This window comes from Lentinus tigrinus, assembly GCF_003813185.1.
Source record: "Lentinus tigrinus ALCF2SS1-7 unplaced genomic scaffold L226scaffold_5, whole genome shotgun sequence".
In the NCBI taxonomy this organism is placed as follows: domain Eukaryota; kingdom Fungi; phylum Basidiomycota; class Agaricomycetes; order Polyporales; family Polyporaceae; genus Lentinus; species Lentinus tigrinus.
The window spans coordinates 857526-879925 of NW_027137914.1; the positions used below are offsets into that span (position 1 = coordinate 857526).

The 22400-nt window shown below is 56.5% G+C and overlaps 7 protein-coding genes across 7 annotated transcripts; 6 read left to right on the forward strand and 1 right to left on the reverse strand.

Annotated features, from left to right (window-relative positions):
- The first annotated feature begins 220 nt into the window (after positions 1-220).
- Positions 221-1755, forward strand: L226DRAFT_531723 (uncharacterized protein). Its single transcript, XM_067680135.1, has 4 exons — positions 221-425; positions 481-594; positions 651-1528; positions 1606-1755. The coding sequence occupies exons 1-4, from the start codon at positions 406-408 to the stop codon at positions 1734-1736; spliced, it is 1143 nt and encodes a 380-aa protein (XP_067538949.1). The 5' UTR covers positions 221-405; the 3' UTR covers positions 1737-1755.
- Positions 1756-2053: 298 nt separating this feature from the next.
- On the forward strand, positions 2054-3399 carry L226DRAFT_502849 (NAD-P-binding protein; the record flags this gene model as incomplete). Its single annotated transcript, XM_067677905.1, has 6 exons — positions 2054-2182; positions 2237-2435; positions 2498-2599; positions 2663-2951; positions 3020-3148; positions 3207-3399. The coding sequence occupies exons 1-6, from the start codon at positions 2063-2065 to the stop codon at positions 3397-3399; spliced, it is 1032 nt and encodes a 343-aa protein (XP_067538950.1). The 5' UTR covers positions 2054-2062.
- A 184-nt stretch (positions 3400-3583) lies between these two features.
- L226DRAFT_610315 (uncharacterized protein) lies at positions 3584-4579 on the forward strand (the record flags this gene model as incomplete). Its single annotated transcript, XM_067686144.1, has 3 exons — positions 3584-4024; positions 4112-4347; positions 4413-4579. 2 exons carry the CDS (start codon positions 3584-3586, stop codon positions 4322-4324), a joined length of 654 nt encoding a protein of 217 aa, XP_067538951.1. The 3' UTR covers positions 4325-4347; positions 4413-4579.
- Positions 4580-5960: 1381 nt separating this feature from the next.
- Positions 5961-7285, forward strand: L226DRAFT_457013 (uncharacterized protein; the record flags this gene model as incomplete). The annotated part of the gene is made up of 4 exons (XM_067675341.1): positions 5961-6370; positions 6455-6773; positions 6835-6939; positions 7025-7285. The coding sequence occupies 4 exons, from the start codon at positions 5961-5963 to the stop codon at positions 7283-7285; spliced, it is 1095 nt and encodes a 364-aa protein (XP_067538952.1).
- A 1488-nt stretch (positions 7286-8773) lies between these two features.
- L226DRAFT_568032 (uncharacterized protein) lies at positions 8774-10768 on the forward strand (the record flags this gene model as incomplete). The annotated part of the gene is made up of 4 exons (XM_067684116.1): positions 8774-8912; positions 8973-9341; positions 9400-10181; positions 10235-10768. The coding sequence occupies 4 exons, from the start codon at positions 8774-8776 to the stop codon at positions 10766-10768; spliced, it is 1824 nt and encodes a 607-aa protein (XP_067538953.1).
- A 496-nt stretch (positions 10769-11264) lies between these two features.
- Positions 11265-19011, reverse strand: L226DRAFT_610318 (cytoplasmic protein). Its single transcript, XM_067686145.1, has 14 exons — positions 18496-19011; positions 16766-18400; positions 14917-16716; positions 14290-14863; positions 14102-14233; positions 13653-14042; positions 13525-13599; positions 13291-13465; positions 13159-13237; positions 12971-13109; positions 12692-12918; positions 12215-12635; positions 11935-12158; positions 11265-11881 (listed from the first exon to the last, which is right to left on the reverse strand). Exons 1-14 carry the CDS (start codon positions 18759-18761, stop codon positions 11494-11496), a joined length of 6525 nt encoding a protein of 2174 aa, XP_067538954.1. The 5' UTR covers positions 18762-19011; the 3' UTR covers positions 11265-11493.
- A 1161-nt stretch (positions 19012-20172) lies between these two features.
- L226DRAFT_568034 (uncharacterized protein) lies at positions 20173-22030 on the forward strand (the record flags this gene model as incomplete). Its single annotated transcript, XM_067684117.1, has 6 exons — positions 20173-20543; positions 20594-20702; positions 20752-20862; positions 20917-21462; positions 21520-21626; positions 21685-22030. The coding sequence occupies 6 exons, from the start codon at positions 20173-20175 to the stop codon at positions 22028-22030; spliced, it is 1590 nt and encodes a 529-aa protein (XP_067538955.1).
- Positions 22031-22400: the final 370 nt, after the last annotated feature.

Here is a 22400-nt window from a genome sequence, read left to right on the forward strand (position 1 = left end):
GCCTCTGCTGCACCATTTTGCCTATATAGCTAGTCGTTCCAATTCATAGAATATTTCCTGTTGCACTGTACACAGTAGCTGCCCGGGGGCGAGCGCTCCGGACTGTTCTCCTTGATTCGACTTGATGGAATACGGGTTTTCGAAAGCATGCCGCCTCGCTTGCCCCTCGCGTGTGCGACTCCTTCTCATGCGTTCGGATTGAGCGACGGTGACTCAAGGTGATTCGACGACCTTGTCCTCTTTTGTGCTCTGAACACGGCTCTCGATCAGTAACAACTTGGAGGTCGGTTACGTAATCGAATACCCCCTATTCAGGCTCTGTTGAATCCCCTGGCCACCGCTCTTTCCACCATCCTTGTACTGCAGACTCTTTACCAGAGACTTGCCAACGCGGAACACGCTCCAATGGGACAGTATTGGGACTTGTGAGTACCTTCATATCTGACTGACGTGGTGGTTGAGCCTTTTCCTCCTCTGCAGCCTCAACGTGACGTTGCAACGGGCAGGATTAAGGAATGGGGGCGCAAAGTGGATTGAATTCTTCTTTTGCGAGCAACCTTTCCTTGTGCGGAGCTTGACTGTGCCCTACCCAAGGTACGTGGTGTTCGCTTCGATGAAGCAGCATAGAACTGAACCTCGGACATGGATAGCGACAAGGTCGATGCGTGGTTGGAAGGTTTCACCGGGACTGCTCCCAGTTCCCACGATGAAGGTGTCCTCCGCTTCCCAAACGAGATACTCCTCAACATTGTCGAGCTTGTTCCGAATATACGAGACAGAGTCTGCCTTGCCCTCACCTGCAAGCGACTTCTCTCCCTTTCGCGGGACTCGGTCGAAGAACTTAAGAAGCGGCTTGCCGCTCCGTGGGTCGGCGGACGTCTCATCTGTATCGGCGACTATACCGATGCCAGCGATCTACCCGAGGGTTTCTTTACGAAGGCAGAGAAGCGCCGGATGAGGTGGGACCCCCAGAATAACCTGTACGGAGGGCTGAGTTACATGAGGGACAAGAAAACTCGGCTCTTTCTTGGCACTATGACTTTCGCCCGTTCCTCCTTGGGCGATATGGTCCTTACTCCGAACAAGAAGCTTGAGGACTTCCTCACGTCATTCTCCGAAGCCGACCACGAACGCTTCCTTGAGCTGTATGGCCTGCATTACCCCGCCCGCGACGATTGGGTGGTGTGCAACCTCACGCTCGGGAAATACGTCCGCGCGAAGGCCATCGCGAAGCTCTCGGAGTCGCCAAACGATCCCGCGCCGTTCCTCCCCAACTGCTCTCCCGATCTCGGGTACGTCATCTTGTACAAGATCTGCTGGTCGAGTGACACCTATCTCGCGGGCTGTAATCTCTACCGATATAAGGAGGATATCGCACGTGGGACGTGGGCCGGGCACAAGTTTGTCATCACTACGATGGAGCGCATGCCCGATGCGCCTGGAGGGAAGGAGTGGCAGGATATCAGCAAGGAGGTGGCTACAGACTTGGAAAAAAAAAATCTGGAAGGATTGTTCGTAGTAGATCATGGTAGGCGCTACTTTGCACACTGCTCGCGTCACCGTGGCGATTGCTGATAGTTACGTTCTATCATGTTCTATTCACAGTTGTGGCAGTCTTGACGCAGAATCAGTTAGTGAGCCGTCCCGAGGTTCTGACAAGTCGATATTTGCGAGGTCAGATCGCAGTATACAACAGAGGAAGCAGCGTATTCGCAGACTACAATTCTTGCAATTAACAAATGAGCCATTCCGAGGCTATGACAACTCAGTATTTGCAGTGCTATCCCGGAAACGAGGTGGGTCACACTTCGGTACTCTCAACGATCCGCTTGTCCGTGGGTAGTGGAGCCCATACAAACGATTTCACTGTGTAGCGCACCCACTCCCCCTAGTATCATCGGTCTCGGCGTGCGTGGGACCATTACTGAGTATATCGGAGGACCGGTGGGCGTGCGTTGGAAGTGGGAGGCTATATATACATACACTCGAGTTCCGTCCTACAGCACCAGCTTTCGAATTCTTCTCCATAAACTCACATCTCAGTACACAACCAACCACGGCAATGGTTCTTCCTTCCAAGATGCGCGCGGTCGGTATCTCTAAGACAGGAGATTCCTTCGAAGTCATTGAGGAGCTGGAGCTTCCTCTCCCTAAGCTCCAATCTGACGAGATCCTCGTGAAAGTACGTTCCTCTGCATTTGAATGCCTCTGCTCAGTACTTACGACATGTGTGCAGGTTGAGTATGCAGGTGTCAACTGGCTCGACACCGCAGTCCGCAAGGGAACCTTCCCAGTGCCCATCCCACCGCTTCCTCAACCACTTGGAGCAGAAGCCGCAGGAACAATTGTCGCGCTCCCGACTGATCAAGGTGTGTTCTCGGATGAGGAGTACAGCATCCGGGGATTCCGTATTGGGGCCAAGGTTGCACTGGTAAGTACATTTCCAGCCATTTCCCGGCGCGGTCTGCTTATACGTGGGATCTGCAGCACCGCGCAGGTTGTGGTGCATTCGCCGAGTACATGGCAGTCTCGTGGAAGTACGTGGTACCCCTCCCTGACGAAATTTCTACCCGGGACGGCGCAGCCGCTATGATCGTTGGTATGTGATGTCGTAGTCCCTACTGTGTTGGATCCCTCGCTGAGGTGTTTCTTCAATACACAGGCATAACCGCGTTGACTATCATAAACGAGGCGTACGACGTTAAAGCAGGTGACCGCGTTCTCGTACACACCGTCGCGGGTGGGGTCGGTCTCTGTCTTGCGCAGCTCATTGCTGCTCGTGGTGCCACCGTCATCGGGACGACGAGCACCCCGGAGAAGGCGGAGATCGCCAAGGCCCATGGCGCGAAGCACGTCATCTTGTACAAGAACGAGGACTTTGTCCAGCGAGTGCTAGAGCTCACTGAAGGGAAGGGTGTAGATGCGATCTTCGACTCGGTCGGGAAGGATACGTGAGTACATCTTTCTGTGGAATACTATGCGGCGGAGGGATGGCCTGACGATGTACTGCATCCAAAAGGTTCGAGGGCGACTTGAAAGTGATCAAGAAGAGGGGTACCATCGTCGGCTTCGGCGCTACATCTGGCCCTATGCCCCCGTTCCAGCTACTTGGGTTCATGCACAAGTGCATCAAGTACACAGCGGCAGTGTGAGTCACCTATGGCCCTTCGGTGACATATTCATGCTGTTCTGACTTCAAACGCCAGAGCTTCGGTCTACATCGAAGACCCCAAGGAATCCCGGGAGTGGTTCGGGGAGCTGTACCGCCTTGTCGCGAACGGTACGCTGAAGATGTTGATTCACAAGGAGTACCCCTTCACCGCCTCGGGGGTGCAGCAGTCGCAGAAGGACATGGTGAACGGGACGTCGATCGGGAAGTTGGTCATCAAGATCGCGTAGACGAGTTGTGTGACTATTGCAATTGTACGAGCTATGTATCTCGCGTTCGACGTTTTCTAGTGATGGCGCTGAACTACAACGACTGCCATCTTGGGACATACACCATGACGCAATGGCGGTCCGCCTGGCCCAGGCGAACCACAGCGCAGGCCTGGCAATCCTGACATCTTGAACATCAACGTCCATGGCCTCATCCACCCTCATCACCAGCGATCACGGAACAACCGTACAAGTCCTCTACGACAAGACGCCCTCATCTGCCAGCGCAGATCCGGCGATTACGAACACGCTCGCCGCGCTCCTGGGCCCCAAAATCAAATCGGGCCTGGACGCGGGCTCGGCGCCGTTTGCGATCGCCCCGAAGAATCTCGAGGCCAGCACATTCGGCCAATCGACGGCGAGCTATCTCAAGGAGCTCGCGCGCAGCGCGAACGCCGCCGCGGCGTCTGTGTACTGTGGCAGCGTGCTTGCCGGACAAACCAGCGAGGCCGATGAGTATGGCGACGTTGCGCTCTTCCTTGGATTCGACACGGAGCCTAGAGTAGACTTCGGACCCGGGCACGAGAGGGACGTGTTGCATGTGCTCGGCCTCGAATATCTCTTGCAAGATGGACACAACCCCGAGGTATGCCTGCTCATTCATCCCGGGAGTTGTTGGGGTGGCTGTGCCTTCACTAGTGCCTTGCCGCTGATAGGAGTTCCTTACTTGCAGCATCTGGACCTATCGCCGTCCACGTCCCTTCCGCCGACGGTAAACGTCCCCTCGGAGCCCGCGGACCAAATGCAACGGCTCATCGACGAGCTGAAGTTACTGAAGTATGCCCACGCGTTCTATATACCGGGGAGGCTTGCGGTGTATTTCCTCGTCGGTCGCTCCGACACTGTGGGATGGGTAGGCCTCGTAGGCGTCGGGGTGCAAACGTAATGTGCCTTGGGCGGCACCTCGAGGTACGCAAATCACTGACCTATGAAAGGATCTTTTGTCCGGTAGCTTCAACATTGAATCCATTCAGCTTACCATGCGAACGTTCAAGACCTTGCTAGCGCGAATTCGTTATCGGACCTGTCACAGTGGCGGCAGGACAACGGCTTTTGTATGATGACCGGTTTTCTGTTAGAAGTCTCAGGCCGTGCAACGGGCGCTGCGATGACGGCAGGACTACTTACAAATTTCCTCAAGAAGTGTTTGTCTGATCTGACCCACATACTTGGGGGTGGGCACTGCCTCCAGCAGCGCCGCTCCGGGAATTAGCGTGTCAGTGTACTGAACGTTTGTTTCCTTCTTCCTTGCAATCGCGTGCACGTCGTGGGGACTCCGAGGAGGTGTTCAGCACGCTCGCAGCGGTCAATGGTGACGGGGACTTTGAGCACCAAAGTCTTCCCGATCTTCGTGCGCACGCCGTGGAGGCCGCGAGTGCGTGTCTGAATGGGCGCTGCCTCCACCTTATATGGCTGATACAGACTCCGCCTTGGCTCTGGGCAGCGAAATTCGGCACCTGGAGAGTTTGGTCAGTGTGAAGAGGGACAACGGTAACAGTGCTGGTGTGATTACTGGAAATGGGTCCATACACAGGTGCTCGGAGAGGGCGGGCACCACAAATGCGTAGGTTATGACCGTAGATCGAGACCAACCAGTATGGAGGATGTTGCTGCCTCATATCCCAAGACGGAACATGGTGATTAGGGAACGCCCTGATCATCAATGTTTGACTATGATCGCATGCGCCGCAGTATCCCGGGCTCTGTGATACCTGCGGTCGGAGCGTAGCGTGGTCGGTGCAGGCTACGTAAGCGGAGTGTTGTTCATGTCTACTGAGAGTATAATCGATCGAGGCTACTTCGAGACGACGGTACCGCTCAGGCGCACCTTCTCCGAGTAGATTCGAACTGAGAGCAAAGTACTCGGCAGCCGCAATCCGGGCATAATTCGCTCGATAGCGGTTCCAGATGCTGTGGTCAAATTTACTACGTTCTGGTTGTTGGAATGGCCTGTGATAGAATGGTGATCGGCCACCACCCTGGAGACCTGTCGAAGTGCGTTTCTGGTGAGCGGTGTCCGTGAGAGGGCGCCACATCCCCACCCCTCCATTCTGCAACAATGGTTATCCGAAAGCTCGGAGACCCCAGACTATCTTACAGGCGCACAAGCGCAGCAGTGCGATAGATACTAGTTGAAACATGTATTGCTATGCCAGTGTTAGGAAGAGGAGTCAGGGACGTGGAGGATATGGAGCCAAGTCAAACTCACCCTCGCAGCACGAACCTTATGAATATTCAGTATTTCAGATCGGCTCCTACGGGAGGGTGCTTTTTATCAAATTTCTGGCCAATCTTTTCAGCGGTGCGTAAACGAGGTAAGGTCCACTGTCAATCCAGAGACTCCGACTCGCCCCGGGATCAGCGCCTATCAGAACCGACACGCGTCCAGATTTATCGGGCTAGCCAGAGCGCGCCGGCGCTCAAACCACCATGCGCCTTCGCCGCCGACCACGATGAGCAGCACCCCGAATACGACGACGGCGGGCCCCGTCCCTGCTCCAAGCGGTACCGCGTCAGAGCTGATGCCGCCGCCGCCTCTCCCGGCACCGCATGCCGCCCCGCCGTCCGCACCCGCATTAGATACTCCGAACGCAAACGCAACCGCAACCGCGACTGCGACACCTGCACTCGCGGCGCCCGCCACTCCAGCGTCGGAACTTGCCACCTTGCGCACGCATATACAGACCCTGACCGAGTTCAACAACCGCTTGCAGGGTATTCGCCGCGTCCCGGCCCAGCTCCTGCGTCCGCCGGGCGCACACCAGCTGGAGCCAAGCCTGGTCGCTACGCATGGATTCAAAGGCCTCGCGACGATTGCGGAGAGCGTGCGGTCTGAGAAGGTGCAGGACGCCCTCAAGGCGGCACGCAAGAGCGAGCTTGCTGACCCCAGCAACCTCGGCTCCAACCTTCGCCGAGAAAACCTGAAGAGAAGGTCAGTCAACGCACCGCTGCCGGTGTGGCGAGTGTGCAGAAGTATTTACTCCAGATAGCGGACATATACTGATCTCGTACCTAGGCGTCCGCCATCTCCAGAGTCCCCGCAGCCGTACCGGGAGACGGAGTCGAAAGAGACGTCCTTCCTCCCGCCAGTCGAGCCGGGAACGGTCGCGGTGACCTTGAACGGGCTGCCTGCCTACATCCGGGAGCACAACAAGGCCGGAAAGAATAAGCTGCACGTCGTCGCCCCGAAGAAGGGCAGGAAGCTTGAATGTCCGGTTGTGCTCCGCTTCACAGTGCCCAACGTAGTCACCGTCTATCTAACTCTAGACGACTCGACCCAAGATGGGCAGACGTTGCTAGTGGCAAACGCAACAGCCATCGGTTCCCGAGAGCAGGTCTGATGAATATCGCATACATGCAGTGTCAAGTTCTTGCTAACAAATGTCGCCGCTTCAGAAACCGCCGCATTCCCAGTCAGACTTCATGGTGTTCCAACAGTTGTCCCAGCAGCTTGCGAAAGTCATTCGTTCCGATCCAATGGCCCCTTTGCAGGCGTATGTGGTATGTCGGGCCCGTCGTTAGCCTTCAAACCCCATTCCACAACCCCGGATAAGCGGATTACACTTCAGAGCTGATGTCGTCTCAGGGTTTATTGAGCAAGTACGAACGGCTATTCATTGAAAAGTGCACGAACTGCCATAAGGTGATCTCCGTGGAGGGCCATGTCCCGCCGGTTGTCAGAAGACGGGTCACTGCCACCACAGGATCCGACGCGCCGTTTTGGGATGTGCGCCACGTCATGTGTCAATCTGAACCGAAACCACCTGGGACAGGCTCGAGCGAGAACGGCGCCGAGAACGAGGGCGACGCTGGTGGTGGTGAGGGCGGCGGTAGCAACAGTGTGTGATAATACCCTATACATCACCCTTTCTGTCAAGAGTGTTGTCGTGGTGCGTGCTGTAATCCTTCAATATTGTGTAGGGACAAGACCCTTCCCTTGTTGTATGGCTTATAGGGGTATGATCGGTACAGCTAGGTCTATGCGGCCAATCACCAATAACCGACAGCACCTCTATCCAACCTCCGCCGCCATCCGGCGAGGCTCCAGCGGCGAGCGGACGTAGGTGCGGCAATGCGAGGAACCTCCGACGATCATTCGGAAAAGACTCTCAACCAGACTAGCCCAGACGCACTCTCCAACCCATGCCGTCACGCACGATCGGGAACGACTCATTCGGAATCGGGGAGTGCGGACCGTCGGACTTGGCATGCGCCACTGCTGCACAGGAAGGCGCCGTCACGAAGCACAGGCAATCAGCTGCAATCAGCTAGTGATGAAGCACTGCACGGCTGGTAGCGCGCGGTGCTGGACTTCGGCTCACCCCAGGTTCGTCGCGACTCAGAAAAGATCGCAGGCGGGCAGCACGACGACACGAAACGCAAGCCCGCGGGCGCATCATGAGATCCGCCGGGTCTTGTCGATGTAGGGGGTACCTACGCACGGGGTGTGCTGACATCAGGCTTGCGGGCTGCGTGCCACTAACCGTGGCCGTAATACGACTGGGCGGCGACAATAGGATGTCCACGTGGGGCGGACCTTGTGGCAATCTCGATTAGCCCGATGTCGTTCTGGCTGTTGTGCCGGCCGACGATTCTGAGTTTCTGACTTCGAACGTACCCACGCCCCGCAGGAAACCATTCCAATCTCAGGGTGCCATGAGGCTATCTTACGGCCCCGTCCGCGTTCTCGCCCAGGGTGCGTGCTGGGTTGGTGAAGATGGGGTCACCAGGAGCCTGGCCTCCATGACCTGATCTCCGGGCAAGGCGGCGATACGAGCGATCGGGTGCGGAGGACGGAGTAGCATTTTGCAGGATTTCTGCGCTGTTTTGGTGCCTTGAACCGTTGATGGCCAAATGGGAGCCACGCAACCGCCCAACAGCTGTTCGATCGTTCGTGTCGATCGCGTAGCCCGGCCTTGTACCGCTCATCATATCCAGGCGTCTGGCCGTTTAGCATGCGCGCTCAACAATACATCATCTCCCCCATTTCTTGCCCTACTTATCCTCTCCAGGCCACCTCCCAGCATCCCGCCTTTTCCTCTTCTGTATATCTCCAGCTCCGACCGCCACTCCGACCCGCTTTATTTCAACCCCCCGGATCCCCGCCTCGCCCCTCCCACCTCCCCGGAACCTCTGCCTGCCATTGCTAGCCTCCACGCGACCTTCCCCATTCGTACTCCCAATCTCCGCCACCGACACGCACCTCGACACGCACCGCGTCCGGCGCCCACTATAACTGCTCATCAGCCTGCACCTCCGCTGCGCCCCCTGCCCGTGTCTTGTTTCCTCTGACGCTACGCAAAGGGTTGTGCGGTCCCTTTGACTCCGAATCACGATGCTCTCCGCCCTGTCCTCAACTCCGCACTCGCTCTATAACGGCCCTCTCTGCTCGTACGATTCCCCGTCCCCGTTCCTCCCCAGCTTCCAGCACCTCACATCCTCCGCAATGCAAACCAAGCCTCTCCAGGGCTCCGGTACGTCCCTCGTAGCTTATTCGGCGCAACCGGCGCAACTGATCATGTCCGCGGGGCTAGCGTCGCACAATGCGACGAAATCCCGGCCCTACATCGCGTCTCCCGGCGACATGTTCCGCGTGTACGGCTACACCCCGCGTGAGGGCGCGGCCGGCTCGTCCATCATCGTCACCGTCCGCTTCATCTTCGAGAGCACCGAGACCACGTTCCTTCGCATCGTCGTCGGCAACCGCGCCTTGAGCACCGCGGTCAGCGCGTCCGCCACGGGCCGTCTAGGCGAGTGGGACCTCGAGGCGACCGCGCCAGACTTCGAGGCCGCAGCCGCGGGCTCCTCGTTCTCATCAACGGTCCCGCTCACCGTCCAAGCGCTCAATAGCTCCAATGCGACGCTCGACTCCGTCACCTTCGGGAGGTTTACATACAGAAGTCGTATGTTAATCTTTGTACCGCCACCCGCATGACAGGCATTGATAACTATCCCTGACAGGCGCTTCACCCTTGCTGCTAAAGCGCGAGGGCAGTGATCTCTCGTCATTTGGGTCCTCGTCAGCACCGAGCACACCGGACTCGAGGAATAGCTCGCCTACCCTTGTCGCGCGGAGGAACTTACGGCCTACCCCCGGTAATGGGACGGCCCGCGCACGCGCGATCAACGCGACCATGAGCCCGAAGGACGCGCAGTCAACACGTGGACATATCAAGAAGCAGTCGCTCATTCGGGCGAGGCGGTCAGGATCTGAGGATGACGGCGCGGATACCTCATACCGCGCCGTGCTCTCAATGGAGACCCCCTCCGACCCGATGGGCAACTACAAGGACTGGGACGCAGATGAGCGCCGGATAGGTCGCCGTCTGGTCCGCTTCACTCGCGTGCAGGACCGCTGCACGCTGCACGTCGCCTGCGAGTCTATTCGGCCCTCGGAGTACATAGACGGCGACACTGTCGTCTCGTGTATCTACCGACCTGCTGATGCTGTAGGTCCTGGGGAGCCGTCTGTGTCGCAGTGCTGCATCACCTCCGTCGACATCATCTTTCTCCTCGAGTGTCTCGTCGGCGACATCTTCAACATTGAGGAAAAGAACCGGATTCGCAGGAACCTCGAGGGCTTCCGGCCAAAGACGGTATCGAAGAACAAAGCAGGTAGTGAGGAGTTCTTCCAGAGGATCATGGACTTCCCTGCGCCGAAGCCTCGGAACATCGAGAAAGACGTGAAGGTGTTCGACTGGGCTGTCCTCCCTCAGGCGTTGGACAAGATCATCTCTAAATACGTACGTGGCCCTGCCTTCCACTGTCAGCTACCGTTTGTTTACGTTACCTCCAGACGCTGTACCCGAAGAAGCAGGAAGTCAGCGATGCGCCTCCGACACTGGACCCCATTGGCACGCCGCCACTTCTCTCGCAGTCTTCCGCGAGCACGTCCTACTCAGCGTCATCGTCGCCTGTACCCGATCGTGGCTCCGTCGCATCGCCCGACCAAACCTACTTCCTCCAACAGACGACGACGTATCGCACGCAGTATGTCTCACCACTCCTGGAGCCCCTCGATGGCGGCAATAGCTACATGACCGCCACTGCGCTCTCGTCCACGGGTACATATGACAGCTTGTTCTCAAGTGCTCACACGCAGTCTACGTCATCCTCGCCCATGATCACGCCGTCGGAATCACCCATCGTCTCAAGCGGGCTCACACTGCCCTTCCCTTCTGGGGGAGACCAGTTCCTCAACCCTTCGTCGTCATTCCCCTCATCATTCTCACAACCGAGCACATACGACGCCGGGAGCTTCTTCACACCATCACTCGACTCCTCCAGGGCGCCGCCTGCTGACATGCACGTGCCTCCGGCTTACCTGTAATGTCGAGCAACCGGTTCGCCGCTCGCAATCCATCGATAGCATGCAACTCGTGTTCCTTCGCAAAAATCGCATCCTGTCATCACGCCCCCCGCAGCAGTACAACTTTGACGTCGCCCTAACGGCCCGTGTATGTAGCCATAGCACACTGGGTTCAACCCAGCACTCGATTCGCTTTCTCATGTCCACACTGCACTTACGTACGTACGTAGCACTACCCCCCTGGATGGCTCATCTCTATTTATGTTCATCTAATGTTCGTGTCGTATACTTATGCTATGGCAGCTGTTGTCGCCACGCTTGTAGGCTTAGATCTAGCTGTTAATGATGTTATGTAGTTCCTAAGCACGCTGTAGAAACGTCAGGTCGTCCATCCGTGTTGCCTGCCTTCAGGAGGCGCATCACATCGCGTTGGGGTGAACAATCTGTCGACACTGCAACACAGTGCCAAAGCTGTCGATCGAGATTCGCATGAAGTTCCTGCGGGACGCTCGAGAATGATGGGGGATCAAGAGCGCAGCCCTATATTCGCATAGACATTACTTGATAGATCGCTACACTGTACAACATTAGGGAATAGGGAATAATCCAAATACACCAGCATCAGCACGTAGTCCGAAGACGAAAGCAAAGGATGGTATGTGGGGTTAGATGAAAGCACGAAAGGAGAGTCGATAGCCAGAACAATCTGCATAGCCAAGCACGAGGGATGGGGGCCTACGCCTCCATCACCCGTCACGGCGCCCAAAATTCAAGCTGCCAAACTTTGAGAAGCGGCCCTTGATGGATCCGATGCTGCCCAACGTGGACGCCGTCACAGACGCAGCGCCCGAGAACGTCGGCACAGGGTTATTTCCAACCGTCACCACAGAGTTGCGCGGCGACTCTTCCGAGAATGAATCACTGCCACCGTTGTCGCCCGGACCAGATGAGACCCCATTGAAGCCGTGCCTGGCGAGATGTGCAAGATGGCGTTGCAGGGGTGTCTGCTTCATCCAGGGCGCTTCAGCGACAGGCAGGCCGTTCTCTTGCGAGCGAGGCGAGAGCGGTGATGCTGTCGACGTGGAAGGAGCGACACCGACGTGGATGGGTCCGACGTTGAGAGGCTGAGTTCTCCTATAGGACGGTCAGTACTATCCTCAGTCATGACGAGGAAAGGGACAACGTACAATGTGGTATAGTTGGGAGAGGGCATAGCTGCCGACGGGGGCAGGCGAGCGGAAGTTGGAACGGCGTCCATTGCGCGTGGCTCTGGAGACGAGTCGACGGACAAGCGTGATATCTCGTCCGCGAAATTCTTGTGGAAGAACTTCTCGAGTGTAGCATGGAACGCTAGCATCTCCGGGGGACATAGCTGTCCATGGAGCTTCAGACAGCTGTCGATCATACGGACCTGGCAGTCGGCAACGTGAGCACCTTGACGTCGTACGACAAGAGTGATATACGTACCTGCTCGTCGATCGCATTGCGAAGCTTCTCAATCTGCTCAGCCCTCTCCGGGAATCTGGCGACATAGTCTTCGGAGAGGAATACTTGACGGAAGGCGCCAACACCACTGTTTAGAGGAGCATCAACAGCAGCGTTCAAGCTCATAGCCAGAGCATTGGTAGAGATGTGCTGAGCAGTCTTGGACAGCGACGAGTACTTTTGGTTCAGGCCGGCCAGTTCTCCCGTGCGCGTCTCGACCTCCAGAAGCGCGGTTTCGACAGGGGAGATTGGGACAACCTGCACAGCGACCACCTCCGACCGTCGCAGAACCGTCGGGAAGTACTCCTCAGTTGTGAGGTACGTCTTCTCGATCCAGACTTCTTCCATGCCGTCGCGAGCAACTTTCGAGATGGGCCTCGAGTAGCTGAACAAATTGATTGCACTGAATATATGATGGTCAGTGCTGGTTCGATAGATTCATTGAGCATAATGACATACGTGTGCTCGTAATACGCTCGCACTTGAGGCGGTACGTCTGGGTTGGTGAAGATTGCAAGATCACGGCGGGGCTCCGGGGTGACAGCTGTGCACTGGATGTACTGGTCGTTTCCGAACCGGATATCAACAGGAGGGTCGCCCATCGTCTTGAGCAGTTGCGCGCCAGGATGCTTGTTGAGCATGCGCTCGCAGAACGCGCCGAACTTCTCCCACTCGTATCCACGGTACTGATGAAGGTTGTCAGATACATACTGACGTAGATGGTAAACGAGCACTCACGATGAACTGCTTGTTCCGGATGGCGACTGGGAAGTTGCCGTAGAAGGCGACCCTGAAGTAGTCCGAGTAGTATCGCTGGTCTGTGATGATATGCTCCAGCAGCGCTGCTTGGTGACGCAGGATTTCTGCAAGACGTGCGCTAGAGGAGATATGAGTCGACAGCCCCGCGAGACTTACGCAGAACGTACTAGTTGAACGTGATCTCAGCGTGTTTTGCCGCAAGGTCCTTGCAAATCTCGTAAGCGGTCTCCCACGCTTTGCCCTTGCCTATGCGTAACCCATTAGGCTACAATTTAACTGACTAAGGGAAAACAACGTACCAAGGTAGTCGAGAATCAGCAGGCACAGGGTCTCCTTGCGGTGGAACTGTGACTGCTGAGGCAAGCCAAGATCCTCCATGGGCGGTGCGAAGGTATTGAGATCCCACTCGTGAAGGTCTGCATGCAGCTTGAGCGTGAGAGCAGCCTCCACGTAGTTTTGCGACTGGAGGTGCATCTGAAGTTGGGGGTAATCGTTTTAGAGACTACTCGGATGAAGGTAATCAGAACGCTTACATTGACAAGTTGGTGGACATATTTGATGTAGATTTCGTCCCGACCAATACGCCTAATGAAGTTCATCAGGCGAAGCTGCCAAGTAAACGTCAGCGGGCTTGACACTGCAGCCGTAGTGAGCTACATACTGTGGCAATGACACGATCGTCGGCGAACTCCTCTCCTTCAGGCAGAGCCCGGACGCTCAGGAGCAATTCAAGGAAGACGTCGACGGAATCCAAGAAGCGGGTGACACGAGTACGTAACTCCTCGTCCACGTCAGATGAGTCGAACAGGTGTCGTAGATGGCCAATAAAGAATGCGCGCGAAATGTCATCGCCTTTGCTGTCAGACATGAACAGGGTATCAAGCTTGCTGACAAGCTCATTTTCGATGTGCTCGAAGCCTTGAGAGATATGGTACTCGGAGATGATCATACAGTAGAGGACTTGCACCGCATTTTCGCGAAGTTGGTCGTGGTGGCTCAAGCAAAGGTTGACGATGTGGCCCACAAGCGAGTTCAACGCAGCTTGGTAATTCTATGACGCGATGAATTAGTTCTAGAGGTAAGAATCAAAGACCTCACGTAAGCACTCACCGTATACCTCGCCATCGCAACCTCCTCGGTCGCAGACTCGTCTGGCCATCCTAGAGCGCTCCAGAGACGCAGCAACAGGGTAGCACCTTCGCCACGGATATCGCCTGCGAGACGCCACACGGCACGTCGTTTCTAGGTAAAAGGGTCAACATGACGTACGCAATACAGATGGTGTTTTGTCGACCCACCTGAGGACTGAACTCCTCGATGACGAGGTGTTCCGACGAGAGCAGCTTCAGCAGCACATGGAAGCACTCTTTCCATAGCGACGAGTCGAAGGGCCGACCAGAAGTCTCGTCAGGGATGAACTCGCGCTCGAACATCGTGGCGATCGGATCCATCATCTTCAGCAACACGCGATGGGCAAGAATATTGACATTCAACCAATTCTTCGGGAACGCTTCGTTGTTGAGAATGGAACCGGCAACCTTGAAGAACTGCAGGAGCAGCGCCGCAAGATGGTCGCGTCCCTCGATCTCCAGGATGCTCTCCAGGAACCCGACGATGTGCTTCTTGGGCGCTGATAGGATCAACACCAGGACAACGATGGCAACCTCGCCAAGGCCGGGGCTGAACTCGGGCTTGACATCGAGGGAGCCGGAAGCGGTCGGGTTCGCTTTCGGGCCCTGAGTAGCAAGCGAGAACGGGTAAGACTCGGGGAAAGTGACCGGGAAGCTGTTCGTAACAGGGGTAGACGAGCGGTTGCGCTCGACTGCGCGGAGAGAGGCAGGGTTCTGGTATTCCTGGTACGAGTCAAGCAACCTGACAAAGATACATTAGGCGTATGGTCTGAATAAGGAGCTCGCAGTACGCACCTTGGAATAAGGGACAGCAGGTACTCAATATTGTACTGCTCCTGTCTGAGCGCATTGCGGTCGGAGACGACAGCAGGATCGACGAGGCACTGTTGCAACTTGTCCAGCATGATCGCCACCACAGTCACGGACAGACGAATGCTCTCCAGCCAACTGACGCGTGCAGTATCGCGGGCAGCCTCAGAGTCGCCGGGGAGGGTCTGGGTATACTCATCAAAGCGACCGAACTGTGGCTTGATCCAGATGACGACCGCCTCGACAAGCAAGCTACGCGACTTCGCGTTGTCGAAAAGGAACCCCTTCACGATCTGGAGGTACATGATGAGCTTCCAGATGAGGATCTTCCCCTTGGTGGAAGCGATCGCATTAGCGAAGGTCGTTGCGATGGTCACGAGTTCGACTATGGAGAACACCTTGCTCAGCTCGGGGAGAATGGAGGTGAAGTGCTGAAGTGCGATGGTCTGGGTGCCGATAATCGACGGCGGTGACGTGGTGGACATCATCCGGTTGACCTCGTTGAGGTGTGCGCGAAGCTCTCGCTTGAACGTAGCTTCTAGGTGGTCCGCAGTGGCACCGCCGCCCATGCCAATCTCCTTGGCCTTCTGCAACTCGCGAGATCGCACGATGAACTTGAAGATGTAGTGCCAGACCTTCAATGCGGCACGCAGAGAAGATGCTGTGTCGTTCGCAGTGGGGTCCTGGAGCAGGCGATTCATCGAGTGGATCATGTGGGAAGCGGCGGAAGCACAGCTGAAGTGCCTCTCGATATACACATCGAGCACAGGCTGGAAGTTGCTGAAGCGGCGGTCCTGTACAATACCGAGCACAGTGACCAAGGCATTGAACACAAGGTGATCCATCTCGCCAGACTGGTTGTTCCCGGACACCAATATGGCGAAAAGCGAGTCGAAGATGTCGCGGAGGAACTTGACGATCTCGACCTCACCGACAAAGGTGAACTTGCTCAGGATGGTCGACAGAAGCTCCTTGTCGGTGATCTGCTCCCAGTTCAGCAGGCTCAGCAGCACGGAATTCTGCGTGAACCTCGTCGAGCACAAGGAAGAACGGATGACCAAGCTGTCTCGCAGAGGCGGGGCGATCTTCTGCAACTCGGGCGGGACGTATACCTGCTCCGGGCGCTGGTTGGGGGGAAGCCACGGGATTGCATGCAGGTACATGTCAGTCGTGATCTGGGGGAGGCGATCGGCGCGGTAGAGCACCAGGGTGTGACTTCCATCTTCAAGGAACGCACGTCCATCAGGGAAGAGCGGCAGGTATGCGAATGCGAACGGACGCTCCGACACTTCCACACTGCGACTAGACCGATCGCGCGAACTACGTTGGCGGAATGTGAAGAAAAGATGCCATTGCTGGGCCCCGTACTGAGGCAGCTTCAGCTTGACCAGCTCCCCAAAGTGTGGCTGCGTGGTGCGTTGGAAGACCATCGAGTGGTAGTGGGTCACCTCCGGCTCTCCGCTGCACATCGAGATGACGCGCTCGATCGTGCGCCCGTCCTGGTCTTTGACCTCCATTGTGACCTGAACGTTGCCGGTGACGGCGCCAACCTGTCCGCGAGCGAAGTTCGCAACGTTACGACGGGTGTTCGTGGCCTGCGACGCCGAGAAGTCTCCGCTCCAGAGCTTGACGTAGAGCTCGTTGCGGACATCACCAGGGAACACAACGTCAGGGAATCCGAGGCGAAGGCTCAACGGGGCATCCTGGAGAAGCGAGGAGTTCTCTTTGACAATCGTCTCGGCGTCACCATAGAAAACCTTGATCGACACCGCTAGCATCTCGGCCCTAATCACGCTCTCAATGGCTGTCGCAAACAAATGGACAGATCGCATACCTTGGTGACTTCTCGTACTCCCTGACGTTGTGGTTTAGAATATCCTGATGGAGCATGGAGAATGTAGTCTCGTTGGTTGGGACATAGATCGGCATCGTGTGCTCGCGCGTCGAGGATACCTCTGTCTGTTCAGCGGCCATGGTGTTCAGCTGCGTGAGCTCAAGCACAGCACATCCGAAGGGTCGGCGGAAGTGCTGGGGAGGATCAGTTGAGGTTGAACTACGACCAAACGATTCGTTCGACATGGACCCGTTTGTGTATCCGCTGGACCCAATCATGGTCTGTCTCGGGTTCTCGGAGATCGAACCCATGTTACTGCCCAGCTTGAGCGCGCCATTGCGGACAATCTTGCAAACGAGGTAGATCGGGTCCTGAGCGTCTGACTGCACAAGGTCGGTGAAAAGGGTGCGAATGCGCGCCGACGGGTCGCGCGCGAGCACGCCATTGTGGTTGAGAACAGCGCAGAACTCCTCCGAGACGAACCTTGCGTCTGCCTTGTTGTAGAGGTTGAAGTACAGCTCAGCTGTTTCTCCTGGAGCGCATGGGGAGGCGACGAAGGCTCGCAGATCGAGGAAGACATGGTAGAACTTGGCTTTCGGCTGACTAGGAGCAGATGGGGAGAGCGACCCGATCAAACGCGAATGGCCACGAGGTCGCGGGAGGTCAGGGAACGCTGAATGAAGGGAAGCGGAGAGCGGAATGGGGGTGGGCCCGGGGCCGGACGAGGTGTAGTCAATGGACCCATTGGCATGGGGGAGCTTGTACGGAGTGTTCGCGGGGGTGGGAGACAGATCCATTTGGGCGAGAGAGGCCTGCAACGCGTACATGCGTACCGCACTCATCCAGCTCCTGGGATCGATCTCGCCCTCGACGTCCACATTTACGAGGCCACCCCACGTAGGGTGACGAACAATCACATCCAGCCCCTGGAGCAGGTTACCAGACACCAGCCTGGCAACACACTCGCGCCTAAGGTTGACGGTTTCCTCGGAACTGAGCGTCTGCGAAAGAAGCTGACGTCGACCGAGATGCAGCACTTCGATGTATTCGCGGACGATGTGGAACAGCCTGTAGTCGCGCTGCGCGAGGTACTGGAACATGAGGGCATGCCATTCGCGCAGTGCGGATGCAATTTCGTCGATGATTGGCTGTTGCGCGCCCGACAGCGTATCGTCTCCAGACGTGAGCGTGGGGCGGGGTGGAAGGGGTTTGTTGAATTGCGATTCCGTGGGAGACGCGGAACGTATGCTAGCAGGATAGACGGGAAGCCGTGCGCGCGTTGACGGGGCCTGATCAGGAGGTGGATTCAACTTGAAGGACTTGCGCGTGGCCGTGTCGTTGTCCTCGTCCTCCTCGCGTACGGGATCCATCTCCCGCCGGGACTTGTTCCAGCTTGCGAAGACCTCCTCGGAGGTCCGTCCGTCCGCGGGACTGTTGAGGGCATTGAACAGGTCGGTCAAGCGGCCTTCGGCATCCGATACCTCGTCGCGCACGAAGATGTGGGACGCGGGGAATATGCCTATGAAGACTTGCTGTAGCTCATCGGCTCGTGCAGAAGGTTTCGCGTTTGAGGACGACGGCTCCGAAGACAGCGACCAATTGACCTGAGGGCGTCGCGACGTACACACGACATACCTAAATCATGTTAGCGAGACGCTAGGGATGGCCAGGGGAATTCGAGGCGACACCATGGTGCCGTACGGACTGATTGGCAAGGGCGTGTTACTCACCCGCGGTACCAAATACCCTCAACCTCCTTGTCCCTCGGGGTATACTTCTCGAACGCGTAGACATTGTCTCCGACCTCAAGCTGCACAACGTCCCTGTGCACGAGGTGCTCGTCTCCAGAAGCGTCGGTCCAGGTGGATATGTGGGTACGGCTAGATAGCTTGGTGTCCCGGCGATTGACCGGGGAGAGCGGATGGACAGCGTAGCCGTAGATGATGAGCGGGAGGGGCTCCCAGACGCCTTTGCGCTGGCCGACGGTGCCAGCCATGGCAACAGCACAGTGCCCCCGGAGTATATGAGCTGGTCGTCGAGGAGGACTGCGAGCTCGTCGAGACGCGCGACGACGAGATGGGAGTTAGCTTGGAATTAGCGCCGTGGTCCTGGGCGCCTTGATAGTACGAGGTTAGGACCTGGATGGACTTCCGAGTTCCAATCGGGAAGAGCGTACAGTGAAGAGCTAGCAGAGCGGCTTGTCGGGCTCGTCGACAACAGTGAGGAGAGGTGCAGTTTTACGTCGGTGGCAAGCGGTCTGGCTGCGCCGTCATCATAATACTTGGGGGAAGCATCACCATCAGGAAGCTCGACACCGGCGGAAACATGTTCGATCAAGTTTCGATACATCTTTGGTAAACGCGTAATTTTATTGTGAGTGTGTCCTACAGCCTCTAAGTACAGTACCTGAGGCCTGAAGCACAGAAATGACATGACCACAGCCCTGGACAAGCCCTGCTTGAGCGGGAGGAAGGAACATGGCCATCCGAGGGGCGGTGCGTAGCTGTGAACGAAGTATTTTCGTAGGCCGGAACCAATGACACCATGCGTACGCTCCAGGTACACTCTCGATTTTGAAAGCTCAACTCAGGGGGGAGAGCGTCCGCCGCCAGGTAGAGGAGGCTCGAGACGCACAGCTATGTAAAACGGGCGGCCTGGGACTGGCGTTGGCGGGCCGGCGGCGGAGCAGTGGTGTGATACAATACATACCGTCGCGTACAATGAGACGCAAGGCGTTGCTGAAACTGGGCATGCAGTTAGGGCCAGCCGCTGCGTGCCGAAATGTGTGTGGAGGGGCTCACCAAGAACACCGGTGGGGGCATAACGTCCTATTGGTGTTTGTCTCACGAGGACGTGACTTGGAACGAGCTTGTGGATGATGCATCATCCCGGACAACCAAAGGAGTGCCCGGACTGTATAGTCTTGCAAGACCGAGCATACGACATGTTGGAATGCAACCGGTACCGCTGATGGTGGAACTGTTGCGGCGAGTTCGAATTCCGCAACCAGTCAGCGCGTACCACAATATGACATCAAGTGCGTTCACCTCTGTGAACGTGCGCAGCTAAGGTAATTCTCAAGACTCGACCTAGTGGATGGGCTATCGAGGCACACATAGAACCGCAATGATCAGTGCCCTGCCACCTTATTACCTATAGATTCAGAAGGCCTAGTGCTGTCTCGAGTTAAGCAAGAGCTGCTCAGCATGACGCGTGAAGTTTCCCATGAACATTCGGTGAGCTCGTATGTAGCACAAAACACGAAAAAAGGGGTTGAACGCGACCTTCAGCTGCAATCATGTGACATGTTAAGGGCAGGCTTGAACGCGTTCTGCATGTCAACACGCGAAGCCACAAGTTGCATGAGCTTCGAATACATCTCTCCGCTCTCAACCTGTTCCAACTCTATGGCGAGTCTTGTTGACCACGTCGACAGAATATCCGCGCTGGCTCGGTCCATTCGGGCCTCTGCCGCTCCTTCAGAGGTCCCAATTCCAGGCCCATTCACACACGCCATCTTGGATAGCCCTCTGGGTGACCTGATTCGTGACATCGACCCATCTGAACTTGGACTGTTCACTCTCGTTCAACCACAACAGCCCATAGTACCTGAAGTTGAGACAGGCAATGTGGAGATTGCCCGTGTAGAGTTCCTTGGGGCGACGCCGCTCAGGAAGCCACCGGCGGCCAAGAGCGAGCGGAATGGCGGGATGAGGGCGCCGCGCGAACATGATCCCGAAGTGTATGCAAATGCTGCCCTGAAGTACTTGGAGAGATAGTGAGTGTATGCGCATGTCCAAGGTGCACCGAGATCCTGAAGGAAGGCAGCCAGTCTATCCGCCCGATGCCAAGGGCTTCAGAACAAGCCGCGCAAATTATCGAGCGATTGGAAGAAGTCAGGACGAACATCTACAACCTGAGCGAAGAGCTCAAGCAAGTATGTTGAGTGCTCATCATGTGAAGTATTGTCCAACCATTAAGCCCAGCATTCTGGTGCAGACGCGACGGAGCCGCACTTGTCACCGAAGTCGGCACTCAAACAGGAAGAGAGACAGATCCAAGATTTGCAGTCCCAGATACAGTACCTCAGGGAACGCGTGAGTTTTCCAACACAAATCGGGTCGATCATACTGACTGTCCTCTGCGTGTAGAAAGAAGAGCTGGCGAAGAAGAGAGTACGCCCGTTAACCAGAGTCCGACGCGAACCCAAGACTCCTGCTGCTGCCACCCCTGTTTCTCCTGCAGATGAACGTGAGGACACCTTCTGGAACACACCTGGAGCTGCTGCGCGGACCTTGCACTTTACGGGCGATTCCCTACTGGACGAAGAGGTCGATTTGGCCAACGTGTCGACCGATTCCTTCGGAACCCCCATTGCCGCCGCTCAGAAGAAGCTTGCACTCCGGCAGCAACGAGCGCAGAAGCCAGAGCGCGAGCCTGAGGAGCAAGTGGACGACTTCGCGGACGAAGACGAGGTAGATGAGGTACTTGGAGAAGCCGACTCAACCATCCACCCCACAACGGTACTTGTGCAGGCAGAGGTGCCTACACACGAAGAACTTGCTCCTCCTGAGCCTACTCTGGAAGCTGAAGAAGCCGTCGAAGTCTCCGCTTCTCGACCACTCGAAGCGACCACGGCTGCGACACCGCATCATCGTCAGAAAGTCAAAGTGACGACAGAGCTCGAACGGATCGTCGTACGTCCATTTGTCATGGAAGATGCGAATTATGGGAGTTAACTACGTTGACTGTAGGAGAAGATCTGGGCAACGGTAGGCGAGATCATCATGCCGGGCCACCCCTTCGATGCTCTCGGCAAGAGCACGAATAAGAGCAAGCCTCCGCGCGCGAAGGAGACCATGTACGTGCCCGTCTATTCTCCGTCGACATGTGTAACAGCGCTCATGACTTGCTTTCAGGTCATACCTCCGAGAACTCTCGAGTCATATCCCAACGCCGTCTTCTCCTTCCGCATCCAGCTTCTCTTCCCTGTCGGCGCCTGCGGGGTCAAACGCTGGGCCCACGGAGCAGCAAGTCCTCACCGCACATATGCTTCTTGCGCTTCTCGGTGCACCATCGCAGGCTCTTCCGCTGGCCGAGCTCAAGCAGGCTCTGACCGAGAAGGCCGCCAGTGTCGGTGCGAGCACAGGTGCGGGTCTGATAGGGGGTAGTGCGGTGACGAAGCCCCTGTACGGCTGTGTTGCCAAACGGTTGCTGAAGATTGAACGAGGGACAAGGGAGCAGGTCGTGAAGTTCGACTTATAGCATGCAGTAGTGTAGGTGCGTGTGTCGCTGAGAGTGTACCATGATCGTTCGTTGTACTAACTGATACTGTACGTTAGTGATACTGTTGTACGTGTAAGGCTGGATTCTGGTACTCACCATGCTATGCCATTTCTATACCTGTTCAAATATGCAAGCTGCGAGCTAGCCCATGGAGTCCACGGCATGCAGGCTGGACACGATGACCGAGAGGAGCTCACTCACTGTCGTGTCGCAGGTGTCGACGGGACTCCGTGGGTCACGTTGGCTTTCATGAAGTACCGGTATCACCTTACTTAGGGTTCTACCACCCTGTCCCCGTACGCATGGGACATCCCGTGCACAGTTGCGATTGCAGGAGAGGTTATTGAGT